The sequence below is a fragment of the Sardina pilchardus genome, chromosome 3 (assembly GCF_963854185.1).
Source record: "Sardina pilchardus chromosome 3, fSarPil1.1, whole genome shotgun sequence".
NCBI classification, from domain to species: Eukaryota; Metazoa; Chordata; class Actinopteri; order Clupeiformes; family Clupeidae; genus Sardina; species Sardina pilchardus.
The window spans coordinates 32519866-32532166 of NC_084996.1; the positions used below are offsets into that span (position 1 = coordinate 32519866).

At 41.8% G+C, this 12301-nt stretch overlaps 1 protein-coding gene across 1 annotated transcript; it reads left to right on the forward strand.

Annotated features, from left to right (window-relative positions):
* The first annotated feature begins 8653 nt into the window (after nucleotides 1-8653).
* On the forward strand, nucleotides 8654-12301 carry LOC134077363 (C-signal-like). The gene is made up of 6 exons (XM_062532924.1): nucleotides 8654-8832; nucleotides 8931-8985; nucleotides 9374-9561; nucleotides 10138-10299; nucleotides 10530-10640; nucleotides 12109-12301. The coding sequence occupies exons 1-6, from the start codon at nucleotides 8689-8691 to the stop codon at nucleotides 12220-12222; spliced, it is 774 nt and encodes a 257-aa protein (XP_062388908.1). The 5' UTR covers nucleotides 8654-8688; the 3' UTR covers nucleotides 12223-12301.

Below are 12301 nucleotides of genomic sequence, written 5' to 3' on the forward strand. Positions count from 1 at the left end.
TGTTAATAAAGTGTTGTTAAAGCGTTGCCAGCTGCAGCAGCGACATTTCCTGAAAGGTACTGACTCGATTAAATTCATTCTGGACTCATTGAATTCATTGTGTGTTGTGGGGTGCTGTGGTAAAAGTCCAGTCAAGTTTATTTATATTGCGCATTTCATGCAGGGTCATTCAGTTTGCTTTACATAAACAAAAGCAAAGATTAATAGTAAAAAAAAACATAAAAGGGCAATAGTTTAAAGTTTAAAAAGTAAACACAATATACTTAACTAATGATATGCAGAAGCATCCCAACCATGTAGGGGTCAATGTGCCCAGGGTCACTTCCTTGTCCCGCCCCCATCTCTGTCTCCCACTCACTTCCTGTCACACTCAGCTCTCCTAGCTACTTAAAAAAACAGGAAGCCCTACAGATATACTGAAAAGAAAAAACATCAACATGTGTGTGGGTTGACTTACTTTTCCCTCTGTGCTGTCTTCACCAGGTACCTGATCCTGACCAGGCACTGGCGGGACCAAGGGACACCGCTTTTGAGTCGCAGGACAGCACACCTGAACGAGGACAGATAGGGTGCAAGCAGCATATCAAGTAGTCAGGACAAAGGAAAGAGAGACTTGGAGGAGAGAGAGAGGAAGGGAGAGAGAGAGAGAAACATGACAGGAATGCCCCCCGCCCCCCCCTGCAGTACAGTACAGTAAAATCAACACTGTATACAGTATTTCCCCAGGGATCCTGGAGACACATAGGTGTATTTAAAAACAAGTGGAAAACAAACAAACCAACAGTCGTATCTGTGGTTTTTTTGTGCATGTGAATGTACACCCCAGAGCCAGCACAGCCGGTCTGACTTGCACTGCCAAAGGAACACGCTGCCAAAACGTTTTTATCGTGTGAGAGGAAGCGTCCCACCCCGAAAGCTCCCGACTGTTTTCGGCCAGTAGTGTTCTTCTCCTGACGCCTGACCTTGTACACTCTTCCAATGTGCTGTATGTGCTTTTGAATACGTCCTGGAGGGTCGCCTATTGCTTGGCGAAGCTTACGAACCACAGGCATCTTGTGCTTACCACCAGTGAGAGAGAGACACAGCAACACGTCCGCTAGATGAATTGTCCAGGGGGGGGAATGGAAGTAATTGTCTGCCTTCCACCATTTTAGCATCGCATCTATTGCTGTCAAAGGAGAGTCTTGAATCATGTTTATTTAATTGCTTCATTGTTTATGTCTCCCTTCAAAGAGCAACCTTCAATCAGGGTTTGATGTTTATGTGGTTAAATGTGCTCAGAGGGGAATGCAAGACTTTCTATGAAAACAGGCTATTTTAACTGCAACTTTTTTTTAACTGCAACAGGCTATTTTAACTGCAACTTCATGCTAGCAGAGTTGTATGAAGTATCCAAAACCCACACTTGATTATAAGTACATACATGTGATTAGAAAAGTTACCTACTGTGAGTAAAAGTAGAGATAATCTATAAGCATACCACATAAGTAAAAGTCTTAAAGTATCTAATATTTACATTGCAAAGTACAGATACTCTGTATTCATACTTACATATATCTCTGCATGCTAGTTGGTACAAATCTCCCTCTTCCCCTAGTCTGGCTATCACCATACTAAGTCTTTTAAGATTTGAACATTATCAGCAGCAAGGTTTTACACTTACAGCATACATCACAAGCTTCTTCTCTCCTCTTCACATTTGATTAAAAGAAATATCTGTATAAACTTTTAGACCATGTTTTAGGCTATGCTACGCTGTGACTCATACACAAAATGTATCATTTCAGAGAAAAAAACTAACAGAAAAACAAAAAAAAGGCAAAGGTACAAGACAGTGTAAAATTCCAAGTTAAAGAAGTATTATCCCATGAGCCTTTTGAAACATACAGAGCCTTTTTATTTGTAGAATAATGATAGTTAACATGCTTATATTTTTATCTGAGACAAGAAGATGGTTAACTTCCTACCATTTCCAATGTGTAAATTCAACTTTCATTTATCTTGTTTCCAATGAGTAACGAGTCGACAGGCGCAGGAAAAGTGGAAGAAACATTTCCATGATCTTTACCAATCAAAGGCTCTGCTTTAACACGTTAGGATTTTGGGAAGTGTAGTGCTTTTTCCGTAAAATCTCATTTTTTCCCCTTCTTTAAAACAAGGTGGATGCCCCATTCATTTTTGGCGTCTACATGAGCATGTACAATCGCCAAGTCTACCATGGATGGTTACGATTTTATGGCTGTGGGCGGGACTGTTGAGCTCTGGGGCATGACTCAGCATGTACAGTACCAGGGCATGATGAAGCGTCATTCTCCAAATGCCTAGTCATGCTGTTTTGCACAGTAATGCCTAGTCATGCTGAGACAACATTATTTGCTTGATGTGCTTAACACTGAGAACTGAGTTTGCTTTTGGAGGCTTTTATGGAATAATCATTTGTTTAATAATTATTAATTATATTTATATAATCATTCCTTTATAATAATAATAATTGTTCGTTGTTTGTTGTAACATCAACAAATGTTTGTTGCTTGATGTATCAACAAATGAAACCTTGAAGTAACAAAAATCTAATCACATATTTGAGATCATAGTACAGCAGTGCCTGCTGTAATATACAGTCCCCTCCATAAGTATTGGAACACATGCTAAAGTTGACTATAAAGAGGAATATAAAATCATCTTTTGGAAATTGTTCTTAATGCCTTAAATAAAAAAAATTGGGAAATAGGGGGGCGCTGTGGCGCAGCAGGCTAACAGTGCTCGTATACGGGTCTGACTGCCCACAGGGACTCAGGTTCAAATCCAGCCTGTGGTCATGTCCCGATCCCACCCCATCTCTCTCCCCCACTTGTTTCCTGTCTACCTCTTCACTGTCCTATAACAATGATAAATACAATTTTATCAGAGATTTTCGAAATCTCGGAAGTACTTTTTCAGATACCTGACAACCGTGTGTGCCTAATATAACACAACAGAAGTTGCATTTCGCTGCGAAACTTAGAAGATCGTTGAAGACCAGTAACTACGGTGGTGTATTGCTGTCACACTAGAAATAAATAAAAGGCTCAGTATCAGGTAATTACGTGAAAGTTTCAAGTAATTACGTGAAAGTTTCTTGTTATAACAAGATCTTTTTCACGTTTTAACAAGATATGTTTCATGTTATTACATGAAATTATCACGTTATTTCGTGATAATGATATTTTCACGTTATAACGTGAAAATATCATGTTATTTCAAGATATGATATTTTCACGTTTTTACAAGATATGTATCACGTTATTACTTGAAATTATCACGTTATTTCATGATAATGAAACTAAACAGAAGGAGGGGCAAGAAAGGCTGGTTACTATGGCTCACGAGTCAATCAAATTCTATGTTAAGCTCTGTTTATGGCGATTTTCCAGTTATTAAACTTGTGGATGATATTGTTATAAATGCAAACACCCGAGCATTGTCCAGAATATTGTAGTGAACGGTGTTTACTGGCTACGACGGCTGTGCCCCCACTGAACAAATTGAATGATTGACTGATTGATTGAGGAGTGGTACACCTGCAGCTTGTCGACTGTGGATGATTATCAGGGATAAAGAGTTGCGAGTTGGGGCGTGCGAGAGGGAGCTCGGGCTGGTGTGAGTCGCGCGGCCAGCCGGAGCGTTTGGCTACTTGTGGACTCTCGCTACTGTGGATTACCTGAACTCTGTGAGCTAACTGTGGCTACTTGTGGACTCTATCGCTACTGTGGATTACCTGAACTCTGTGGGCTAGCTGTGGCAACTGGGACTCCACGAACTAACAGGCCTGTGTGAGTGTGTGTATTGTGCGTGTGTGTGCGGGCATAGTTAGCCCCAGGCCGAGGTTTAATGGCCAGTCCCTTCCCCTAGCATAACTCCGCCTTAGAGAGGGCTGTTTTAGGTGGGTTGTGTGCGGATGAATGCAGGGTGGGTGCATTCGGAAGGTTGGGTTGTGTGTGTAAACTTTAAATAAATTGTAAAACGTGACTCCCTGTCTGTGTGTGATTTGACTCCTCCTCCGACCACGAAACAAATATTACAATATTCTGCACCTGTATGCAGTGGAGTGGCAATCGGGAGAGTCGGGAAGAATCCCGGTGTGGCGTTTTGGGCCGTGCTGATGATTACTGTGATGAAGTGATCTCAAAAAGCCTGCACTGTGTGACTGCAGCGCTTCACTTTTCACTCCCAGCGGCCTCTCCCCGCAGCCCTAAAAATTACCACGATGACCGGACATGCAAGCTAGCCAAAGCGCCCAAATTGCGTAAACATTCACAAATGTATCAAGGCCCTTTCTCCGTCTTGCGTTAAGTTGCGTTAAGTGGATGGGAAGAAGACGCAGAACTATCAGGCTGTGTGAGCAGGCTACTCCTGCACCTCTCTGTCCGCCTCCTTAGCGGCTCTCTGCCGATACACAGACTGTGAGCAGGCTACTCCTGCTCACCTCTATCCGCCTACGCAGCGGCTCTTTGCCGATATACAGCCCTGCTCCTGCTACTTGGTCAGATGGCGACTATGTAGGCTACTGTAGCCTACACACATGCTCAAAAGCAAACACTCATCAAGCAGCACTGCAATAGCAGCCAGACAAGCCTGTTCTCATTCAGCCTATGCCAGCCATAGGCTCTCCAGCCTGGTCTCGTTAAGTTTCGTTATCATGAAATAACGTGATAATATCATGTAATAACGTGATAAATATCTTGTAAAAACGTGAAAATATCATATCTTGAAATAACATGATATTTTCACGTTATAACGTGAAAATATCATTATCACGAAATAACGTGATAGTTTCATGTAATAACATGAAACATATCTTGTTAAAACGTGAAAAAGATCTTGTTATAACAAGAAACGTTCACGTAATTACTTGAAACTTTCACGTAATTACCTGATACTGAGCCTTTTATTTATTTCTAGTGTGACAGCAATACACCACCGTAAGTAACCACTCGGTAAGTTGCACATTTTTTTAAAAAAAGAATGTTTAGAGGTGTTTTAAGGACAGAATAGACCAGGCCTATTCAACTAGCGGCCCGCGGGCCAGATGTGGCCCGCTTCAAATTTCCTGTGGCCCGCGTCTCTCGTCATGAGAATGAACTCGCTTTGACGGGTGTGCATGGATCTTCATATGATTGGCGAGTATAGCGCACTGTCAGCCCGCCCTTATTGGCCAGACTAATTCTTCCAGTTATCTTCACTCAGAGAACACAGCACATCACTACACAAACTGACATTTCCAAATGTGTAACTAGTTTTAAATGTTATCATTAAATGTTGATTAAATTACGATTTCTTACCGCCAAAGATTCTAAACCTCGAGCGTGCGCAAATCTAAAATGAATCATAGGCCTACCCGGTCTCCGTTCCTCCGAGCCCTCGGGAAAGTTAGAGAAGGAGCTGTGGTTTGTAGAGAATTGCCTCTTGGCTTTATATTCCTTCTTCACAGCGATGGATTCGTTGCACAATAAACATGAAAGTCTCGTACTTGTTGCAGAGGGTAAAATTAACGATTCTCGTTGTCAATTAGACGTTTCTTTAGACAGAGCCATCTTCACTCCACTCGTGGGAATGTTATTGTTTGTGATTTGCGCAGGCTCGAAGTTTAGAATCTTTGGCGGTAAGAAATCGTGAAATAGATAAACAGAGGCAGAGCTGGCATTACTTTTTCTTTAAATTCAAGTATATTTGAGAGATTGGCGCTGTAGGCTACTGTGTGTGTTTGAAACACTTATGAGCCTAATTATCTTGAAGTAGGCTAGTTAAATCAACACTGCAATTTTTCCCACTGATGCATGATATGGCAGCTATCAGACATCAGGTATGAAATAGCCTATGGTTAGCCTGGGTGTTTTCAAATACTTGTATAGTTTGTGTGGCAGCCTATCACCTGTCTGAGAAGATTTTTTTATGGATATGGATAATAGGCTATGTTCTTAGTTTATATGCCAGTGTATAAAATTCAATTGAATTGAACTGAATTTTACTCTGATTTTATCAAATATTGTTGGATACAATTATTTTGCGGCGTCTTATTTTATGCGGCCCCTGAAAACCCAGTGATTTTTCCATTCGGCCCTCTTGGTACTGAAGTTGAATAGCCCTGGAATAGACCATGCTGTAGCGAGCAATGTCAAAGCCATACAGAGAACATTCTAGCGCAGGCAAATTGCAGAAACAGGATCAATTGTCAAGATTTAGGTGTCAAACACTCGTTTGCATGCTAGGCAATACAGAAAATACTGAACTATTCCTTTAATACTTAATACTTTAATACTATACTACTTCTTTTTTAAAACAGGCAAGGGTTACACCTTTGCTAAAGAAAAGTAGCCTAGTACACTTAATCCAACTGATGTGAAGAACTACAGACCTGTCTCCCTTCTTCCTTTCTTTAAAGGGATAATCCGGAGTGAAATTCACTTTAGATCAATTTTTCGGACTATTGGGAGTACATACGTTGAGTTGACACCAAAATCATGTCATTCGGATGTATTTTGAGAAAGTTCGAGTTCACCGTTTTTAGCCAAAACTCGTTAGCCTGTAAGTGACCGGGGCAGGTCCTTTCGCCACTACAAAACGCTATTTTTATACCTCTTCTACTGTTCCAAACAACGCTACACTTACGTGGTAGTGAGTAGAGGGTCCCTAAAGCCAAACCGAAGTATCCTCACGTCTTTATGTGGTCGGATAGAGAGTCCAGAATGAATTTAATGGAGTCAGTACCTTTCCGGCAATGTTAGTAAAGTGTTGTTGAAGCGTTGCGCAGCTGCCACGGCGACATTTCCGGAAGGTACTGACTCGATTAAATTCATTCTGGACTCTCTATCCGACCACATAAAGACGTGGGGATACTTCGGTTTGGCTTTAGGGACCCTCTACTCACTACCACGTAAGTGTAGCGTTGTTTGGAACAGTAGAAGAGGTATAAAAATAGCGTTTTGTAGTGGCGAAAGGACCTGCCCCGGTCACTTCCAGGCTAACGAGTTTTGGCTAAAAACGGTGAACTCGAACTTTCTCAAAATACATCCGAATGACATGATTTTGGTGTCAACTCAACGTATGTACTCCCAATAGTCCGAAAAATTGATCTAAAGTGCATTTCACTCCGGATTATCCCTTTAAGTTTGTGACTTCCTTTATCAGAATAACCTACTTGACCCTATGCAGTCTGCTTTCAAGAGTGATCATTCTACTGGAACTGCTCTTCTGTCTGTGACTGAAGGATTGAGAGTAGCTACTGTAAATCCTCTGCTCAGTCATCATGGTAATTCTGCTAGATTTATCTGCAGCCTTTGATACTAATTTTCCCTTGGGGATCAATAAAGTATCTATCTATCTATCTATTTATCTATCTATCTGTTAACCGTGCTATTCTCCTTTCTATACTATCTGACTTGGGTATTTCTGGGAAAGCTCTTGGCTGGTTCATAGCGTGTTCTGTGTTCTTTGTTCTGGACAGACCAAGTTGACCTCAGGTGTGCCTCAGGGATCAGTATTAGGGCCCCTGATTTTCTCAATTTACTTCCTTAGGTGAGATCATTCCCACCCATGGATTTGACTATCAGTGCTAGGCGGACAACACTCAACCTTACCTATCTTTCCCACCTGAGGCCTTTCTGCATGCCTTAAGGATATTTCAATCTGGATTAGGGATCGGCACCCTTCATCTTAATCTCTCAAAAACTGAGCTCTTGGTTTTTCCAGCAAAAACAGATATTCCCCAACAGATTAACATCCAGCTTGAGTCACCTTCACTGAAGGTGACGTAACTTGTGCGTCATAATTGACAACCGACTTAACTTCTCTGAGCATGTAACCTCAATTGCAAAATCATGTTGGTTTATCCTTTACAACATTAGGAAGATCGGACCTTATCTGACACAAGACTCCACACAGCTTCTTGCACAGGCCATGGTTATCTCCAAGATGGACTATTGTAATTCACTGTTAGCTGGCCTACTTGCTTGTGTATGAAGCTTTTTACAATTGATTCAGAAAGTGTCTCACACTACATATTCGCCTGATTTACCATTTTGGTCCATTTGTACCTTTTTACAGTCTCAAGCGCCTGTTTACTTTATGGCCTTATGGAACTCTGATGATTTGAATAGTGCCGGCTCTCGCCTCGTCTCCCGTCCTCTGGGACGTCATTAACGTTCCGGCAGAGAGGGTTAAATATGCATGTTTTTGTCTTTCTGTGAGCCACATATGCTATTCCAAATGTTTATTTCACAGTCTAAACACATTCATTACCAGACAAACACGCACACACACACACACATCAAGAAATAGCAACGTCACTGATAGTTTGTGTCTTTTTTTCTGTAGCCACTCCACACACACACTATGCGTGTGTGTGTGTGTGTGTGTGTGTTAGGGTGGAGGAGGGCAGCATCGACAGCTGTTTACGTTCACAACCTCAGTCGGCCCAGTTTTTCTCCACCCATTAGACTCTGACCATGACTCTGCAGAAAATATCCCACGCAGCTGTTGGAACTTGTAGCTGCAGTGGTGACCTCAGCCCTGAGCAAACACTTCAGCTGCTAATTAATAAAACATTAAGCAAGGGATATTTAGCCGCCCTTAGAGTCTATGGCAGAGTCGCAGCAGGTGAAAGTGCATTGTGCAGAGTAAGAGAACAAAAAGGACTGACTGAAAGACAGCATGGCAGGAAAGGCATGCAACGTTCTGATCACTGGGGCCAACCGTGGCCTGGGACTGGAGATGGTCAAGCAGCTTCTGGAGATGCCGTGTCCTAACCGGAAGATCTTTGCCTGCTGCCGTGACCCCAGCGCTCCCAAGTCCCAGGTGAGTGAGAGTTCAGCAGAGCTCAGTTGAAAAGAGAGCCAAGCCCTTGCTGTTGTTTCCTGCTTGGGTGTTGAAGTCCTTGTTCTTTTATGTTACAGGGTCTGCAGGAGCTGGCCAAGAAGCACCCTGGAGTCATTCATGTTATTCGCCTTGGTAACAAAGCATCTGAGCTCTCTTTCAACTCTAGTGCATCATCACACTTTACTAATCACATGACGCATATTGTTTCCATTACAGAATATTTCAAAACAAATAAATATGTTAATTAAGAATGGCATTGATGAATGACGAATGATAGACTTTGAGGTGCATTCAAATTCGCAAACAGTTGCAAACAATCTGAAGGGGTAGTTCTCCGCAAACATACAGTGGAACTAGATGTGAGTTTGATGAAGGCAACAATGCAATTACAGTTAGAATGGAATGTTAACACTGAATCGTTCCAATTTAACTGTTCAAAGAAAACATGTTCACCACAAGCTTTCGCCACTGTTTGCCAAACTTGAATACACCTCTGATGTTTGCCCGCTGTTTCGCTCAGACACCACCGACCCACGCGGTGTGAAGGAGGCCGCCAAGCAGGTGGGCGCGATCGTAGGCAAGAGTGGACTCAACCTGCTGGTGAACAACGCTGCTGTGCTGTTCAATGGCACCATGCAGACCACAGGAGTCAAGGAAATGCAGGATGCCTACAACACCAACATCATAGGGCCTATGTTGGTCACCAAGGTAACGGTCAAAAGAGGAAGCTTGAGAGGTGATTCTAGGCTGGGTGAACCATGCCTGACCTGCCACAACCTTTGGCTCCAATCACAAACTAGCTAATCCAAAAGATGCACTTGTTCATTTGACTGACGCTATATCCAAAGCAATTCACATGTCAAGTACTTCAAGGGCCTAGCCTAACGAGCTAGCGCTAAACAAATCATCTTCTTGTTTTCAAGTAGCAGGATGCTTAACGCTCACAACTTCTGCTAACCCTCTTAACCCTAACTTCTTCTACTGACTCTGTACACAAAGTGATTGGCCCGGGTCTCGTTGAAAATGGCAAGCCCCCAAGTCAACGGAGAGTTGCTAGACTACCTCGGCAGCAAATTAGATTTGCTACCGCTAGGGGCGTCTAGATTTCTAGGCTAACGAGGGCCATCATCGTCAAAGCAACTCAGGCAGACGTGCTTTGCTTTTCTGGCTCCTGCATGCTAGCTCAGCTCCTTAGCCACTACACACCACCGCCATTCTAAATGAGAGGTATAGATCTCTCCATCTTTCTCTCTGTTAACCTTTTCCTCTCACTCCTTTAATTAGGAGTTCCTTCCATATCTGTGTGAGGCGGCGAGGAGCAGTGGGAAGATGGGGATGTCCTGCAGCAGAGCGGCCGTGATCAACATCTCCACGACGCTGGCTTCCATTTCAACCGTTCCTGAGATGTTCTCTAACTTCCCTGCCACCCCCTACCGCGTTACCAAGGTACCGGCACTGTCATATATCATATAAATCTCATCGCTATCGTATGATCATGAGTCCAATCATTCCCTGTGCTAGAGTGAACAACCAATCCATTTTGTTCACAGTAAAGCTATGGCGCATGTACTCCACATTATTAGACAGAAAGCTACCTGCCCATGGATTAATTGCAACACTCTCACCTGTTGTGGCTTCATTTGCTGAAATGAACTACTGCTTCCTTTCCCACACAGGCCGGTCTGAACATGTTGACAGTCTGTAACTCACTGGAATTCAAGAAAGACGGGGTGCTGTTTACCCTCCTGCACCCGGGATGGGTGCGCACGGACATGGGGACACAAGCGGTGAGTGTCTGTTGAGAGCAGTGCCTCTCAAAGTGTGGTCCGGGTCCGGGACATGGTCCACGAGTATATGTGGCAGAGGTGGAAAAAAGTACTAAAATATTGTGCTCAAGTACCAATACTCTGATAAAATATTACTCAAGTACAAGTTAAAATACCATCTGAAAATATACTCAAATAAAAGTAAAAAGTAGTTTAAGTAAAAGTTACTTAGTTACTTTTTTTAGGAGGCAGCTAAGGTAGCTAAATTGCTAGGTAATACCATTTGCCTTAGGGTTTTTTTTCATACTGACAGTAGGCTACGCGATGACCTTGAGAAATTGGAGATCTATATGAAAAATCACACTGAAGTTATCCTTTTTAAAATGATTTCGGCTTACATGTAGGTATGCAGGCATTTCCACTGTATATTTTTATTTTACCTGAATATTTTAAATTCCAAATTAAATGTCAAAACGAATGTCGGACGAAATGTAAAGTTTGCCTTTTGTATATAAATTGGCTAAGAAAGACTATCTAAGGTTACTCACACTCAACCTTGGCAAAATGGTAGGCCTATTAGTCCACCTGCACAACGATTCATAGTAGTGGCTATCTTTTGTTTATTTAGTTGAGCATCGCTAGGTTAATGGACTGCTTCATGCCCTATTGAAGGACATGCTGATCATTGTCACCTTAGTGGTTCCGGCGATTTTTTCTACTCAAGTAACTGATTGGATATGATGTAACAAAGTGCCATACTTCACTCAAAATGTAATCAAGTAAAATTTTAAATACATATTCTTAAAACTACTAAAAAAATCCAAAATACACAAAAAAACTACTTAATACAACTCAATACAGTAACTTGAGTAAATGTATTTAGTTACTTTCCACCTCTGATATGTGGTAAAATATCACAGATGAGTTGTTTGCAATATTGAACCAACTTGAATGTAAATCCAACCAGTTCTGCAACACTCCCTATGTAAGCTATGCCAATTTATCAAATGAATCCTCTGACACAATAATAAGCACAAAAACAATTAGCAAGGTGGTTCAGTAAGTAGGCCTATTGTGTAATATACTGTTGAAATATGTTGAAATACTGTTTAAATATTTTTTAAGCTAAGTGTTCCGTGAGGGTTTTTTTTTTATTGGCCAAGTGATCGACGTTGGAAACATTGAGTGATATAGACATATAGTTTGACCGATGGTGCTGCAGTTTCTGGTTTCAGTACTGCTGTTTCAATGTGCATTTGTTCATGACTAGACTTAGTGATCCACAATTATTTAATTGTCCTGCTTAAAGTCTTAATTAATATCGTAATCAAGTTATTCTTTTGTAGGGTCTCAGGTGTTTTATATGTATGTTATATTCAGAAATGATCTTATTAGCTCATTATTAGCTTATTAGCTGTTTATTTTAACTGTGTAGTTTGTAACACACTGTATGGCTGAATATGTGATATGATAAATTACTGTCTAACAGGCTGACATTGATGCCCACGAGAGTGTTCGTGGTATGCTCCGTGTCATGGATTCCCTGACGGAGAAACATAACGGAGCTTTTCTGGACTACGAGGGGAAACCAATGCCCTGGTGATAATGAAGACATTAACAAAGTGTCATGGCGTCATATGTTGCAACTTCATCTGTCTGGTTACTGTCTAGCTCTGGCACCA